General features: G+C 46.7%; 1 protein-coding gene across 1 annotated transcript; it reads right to left on the bottom strand.

Annotated features, from left to right (window-relative positions):
- Window positions 1-574: 574 nt before the first annotated feature.
- On the bottom strand, window positions 575-1,267 carry LOC138370830 (larval/pupal cuticle protein H1C-like). The gene has a single exon (XM_069335436.1). It carries the CDS (start codon window positions 1,265-1,267, stop codon window positions 575-577), a length of 693 nt encoding a protein of 230 aa, XP_069191537.1.
- Between the last annotated feature and the right edge of the window lie 3,006 nt (window positions 1,268-4,273).

The following is a 4,273-nucleotide window of genomic DNA, read 5'->3' as shown; positions in this document are numbered from 1 at the left end:
CACCCTAACGATCACACACTCTCTCACCCTAACGATCACACACTCTCTCACCCTAACGATCACACACTCTCTCACCCTAACGACCATTCTCACTCAACCAAACGCCCACACACATACTCACATAAATCTAAAAATTAACGCGTACAAGTTCTTAATAACATTCAAGCTTATTATTTCCCCCAAGACGCAAATAACAAAAAAACTGAACTCTGTGAATAATTTTGTTCATAAAACATTGTACAATCATCACGTATTGTCCATTCATCAGCGACTGTATTTCACACCTTAAATACATATTACAGGATGATATAATGTGATTATTTACAACTTATGTCTGTAACTTAAACAAGTTATCATCATTGTGAGAAAAACATTTTTATAGATCTAGGGAGCAGTTATGCTACAGTTGTCAAAAGGTAATTCTTTGACAAATGTCAGCTGCTTCAGCTGTTCAACAGCTGAAGCAGCTGACATTTGAATAATTCATACAGAATTATCTGACATATGAATAATTCATACAGCTGAAGCAGTATGAATAATAGCAGCAACAGCTGCCTAGCATGAACAGCAGCAGCTACAGCAGCAACAGCTGAAGCAGCATGAATAGTAGCAGCAACAGCTGCCTAGCATGAACAGCAGTAGCAATAGCTGAAGCAGCATGAATAGTAGCAGCAACAGCTGCATCAGCAACATGAAGAACAGCAGCTGCAGCAGCATGAACAGCAACAGCTGCACTAGCATGAACAGCAACAGCTCCAGCAGCATGAACAGCAACATCTGCAGCAGCATGAACAGCAACAGCTGCACTAGCATGAACAGCAACAGCTCCAGCAGCATGAAAAGCAACAGCTGCAGCAGCAGCTGCAGCAGCATGAACAGCAACAGCTGCAGCAGCATGAACAGCAACAGCTCCAGCAGCATGAACAGCAACAGCTCCAGCAGCATGAACAGCAACAGCTGCAGCAGCATGAGCAGCAACAGCTGCAGCAGCATGAACAGCAACAGCTGCAGCAGCATGAACAGCTACAGCAGCATGAACAGCAACAGCTGCAGCAGCATGAACAGCAACAGCTGCAGCAGCATGAACAGCAACAGCTGCAGCAGCATGAACAGCAACAGCTGCAGCAGCACGAGAAGCAACAGCTGTAGCAGCAGCAGCAGCAACAGCTGCATCAGTATGAATAGCTGCAGCAACAACTGTATCAGCATGAGTGTCAGCAAATGTAGAATTCAACGCACTCTGGCCAACCTGTTCTCTTGAACTCATGTTGTATTTTGACGTCAAATTCCACGTCGTCAAATTACGACGATTTAAAACTCACAGCGGCTCGCAAAACTGTTCTTGTCGTCCCGTTTTCTATTCGAGTGTTCTATGTTGGGTTAGGTTCGGGTAATATAGAACATCATTTTAGTGAAGTTGTGAACACTGGAGAGGACAGGTCTGCCTTGGAAGAAGTCAATATTATGGGGGATTGACGCAATTTTGTCAATACGAGACAAAATGGCTTCTAAATCCATTAGATTTAGAACTCCCTCTAATGTTAGGTCGTGTTAAGGTTTACTCAACTTGCTTTCCCTGGAACACGACTCGCCAAGCTGTTTACAGCCAGGAACCCGTATAATGCTGGGAGAACAGGGGCGATCTCGTATGGATTGGTGCCCCAGTGAACGATCTCTTGCCCTGCCTTACACACAGAAATCACAATTGCGTGATGCATCAAATGAACAAATTGACAGACAGGAACAAAGTGACAGACAGGAACATGAACAAAGTGACAGACAGGAACCTGGTGACAGGCAGGAACCTGGTGACAGACAGGAACCTGGTGACAGACAGGAACCTGGTGACAGACAGGAACCTGGTGACAGGCAGGAAACTGGTGACAGACAGGAACCTGGTGACAGGGAGGGACCTGGTGACAGACAGGAACCTGGTGACAGACAGGAACCTGGTGACAGGCAGGAACCTGGTGACAGTCAGGAACCTGGTGACAGACAGGAACCTGGTGACAGTCAGGAACCTGGTGACAGACAGGAACCTGGTGACAGACAGGAACCTGGTGACAGATAGGAAGCTGGTGACAGACAGGAACCTGGTGACAGACAGGAACCTGGTGACAGATAGGAAGCTGGTGACAGACAGGAACCTGGTGACAGACAGGAACCTGGTGACATATAGGAAGCTGGTGACAGACAGGAACCTGGTGACAGATAGGAAGCTGGTGACAGACAGGAACCTGGTGACAGACAGGAACCTGGTGACAGGGAGGAACCTGGTGACAGATAGGAACCAGGTGACAGGCAGGAATCTGGTGACAGACAGGAACCTGGTGACAGACAGGAACCTGGTGACAGATAGGAAGCTGGTGACAGACAGGAACCTGGTGACAGACAGGAACCTGGTGACAGGTAGGAACCTGGTGACAGATAGGAATCTGGTGACAGGCAGGAATCTGGTGACAGATAGGAACCTGGTGACAGGCAGGAACCTGGTGACAGACAGGAACCTGGTGACAGACAGGAACCTGGTGACAGACAGGAACCTGGTGACAGACAGGAACCTGGTGACAGACAGGAAGCTGGTGACAGACAGGAACCTGGTGACAGACAGGAAGCTGGTGACAGACAGGAACCTGGTGACAGACAGGAAGCTGGTGACAGACAGGAACCTGGTGACAGACAGGAACCTGGTGACAGACAGGAACCTGGTGACAGACAGGAACCTGGTGACAGACAGGAACCTGGTGACAGACAGGAACCTGGTGACAGACAGAAACCTGGTGACAGACAGGAACCTGGTGACAGACAGGAACCTGGTGACAGACAGGAACCTGGTGACAGACAGGAACCTGGTGACAGACAGGAACCTGGTGACAGACAGGAACCTGGTGACAGACAGGAACCTGGTGACAGACAGGAACCTGGTGACAGACAGGAACCTGGTGACAGACAGGAACCTGGTGACAGACAGGAACCTGGTGACAGACAGGAACCTGGTGAAACGAAAATCAAGTAAAAGGGATAAACTTAAACAAGAAAATGGGAAGTTTGAGATAGACACTCGTGACTGCAGTAGACAGATCCACTGGAGGTCTGAGAGGGACTCGAACCCCCGGAACCAAGACCATGCCGGCCGCAAATGGCTACAGTAGAACCCTCTACACTGCCTGTCAATTTAGTAGAATCCCAGATTGTATAACTTGTATAAAGTCTAGGTGGTACAGTGGTAGAGTTAGCGGCTGGCAGTGCCTTGTTTCAACGGGTTCGAGTCACTTCAAAACTCCAGTTGATCTTCTCATTTCACATATCACAGTGTGATTTCTCTGTGTACAATGTGCAATGAATGCAAGAATTTCTGCGCAACACTCCAGGAATAGACTTAATTTGCTCATTCAACAAGCAGCAATAGGAGCAGACGGTTGGCAATTGCAAGATCCAAGACATCCCGGGAGCCTGAATATGTTTATTATTTACAACACTGACAAGAGCGAGGGAGGACGCGAGCCTCAGTCTGATATAGTGATGAAAAATGCACATCGCGTCTAACCGAATACTTAATGAATCAGCGACAGATGAGCGCTGGAGATTGGCAACCTGACATTAAACTTTATTTTGACCGCCTCTGTTATTTGAACAGGTAGCTGAAAAAAATATTATTTTAAATGTGATAATATACTTTCCAGAAGTAGTGCATTAGCAGATATAGGAAAAAGTCAGTATTTTTTTATTTTACATGGCTCTTCAAAAGGTCTTGTCGACTTTGTGAGTTAAATCGATTAACGTCTGCGTGATTCAAGCGAATATATCAATATGAATTTTATGATAAGATTGGTTTTGCATACAAACTATAGATAATATGCCAATCACAGAAACTTTAAAGAACGAAGAAAAATCCCACTGAAATATTAGTAAAATCCCAATTTTTATATATGAAACTTGTATAAGAGAGAGAGAGAGAGAGAGACAGAGAGAGAGAGAGAGAGAGAGAGAGAGAGAGAGAGAGAGAGAGAGAGAGAGAGAGAGAGAGAGAGAGAGAGAGAGAGAGATAGAGAGAGAGAGAGTGTGTGTGTGTGTGTGTGTAGTCACTTAGTTGTACTCACCTAGTTGTGCTTGCGGGGGTTGAGCTCTGGCTCTTTGGTCCCGCCCCTCAACCGTGTGTGTGTGTGTGTGTGTGTGTGTGTGTGTGTGTACTCACCTAATTGTGCTTGCGGGGGTTGAGCTCTGGCTCTTTGGTCTTTGGCTCTTTGGCTTTGGTCTGGCTCTCTGGCTCTTT

This window comes from Procambarus clarkii, chromosome 33 (genome assembly GCF_040958095.1).
Source record: "Procambarus clarkii isolate CNS0578487 chromosome 33, FALCON_Pclarkii_2.0, whole genome shotgun sequence".
NCBI classification, from domain to species: Eukaryota; Metazoa; Arthropoda; class Malacostraca; order Decapoda; family Cambaridae; genus Procambarus; species Procambarus clarkii.
Note: the sequence above shows the minus strand (reverse complement) of the source record. Positions and strands in the feature narration are given on the sequence as shown.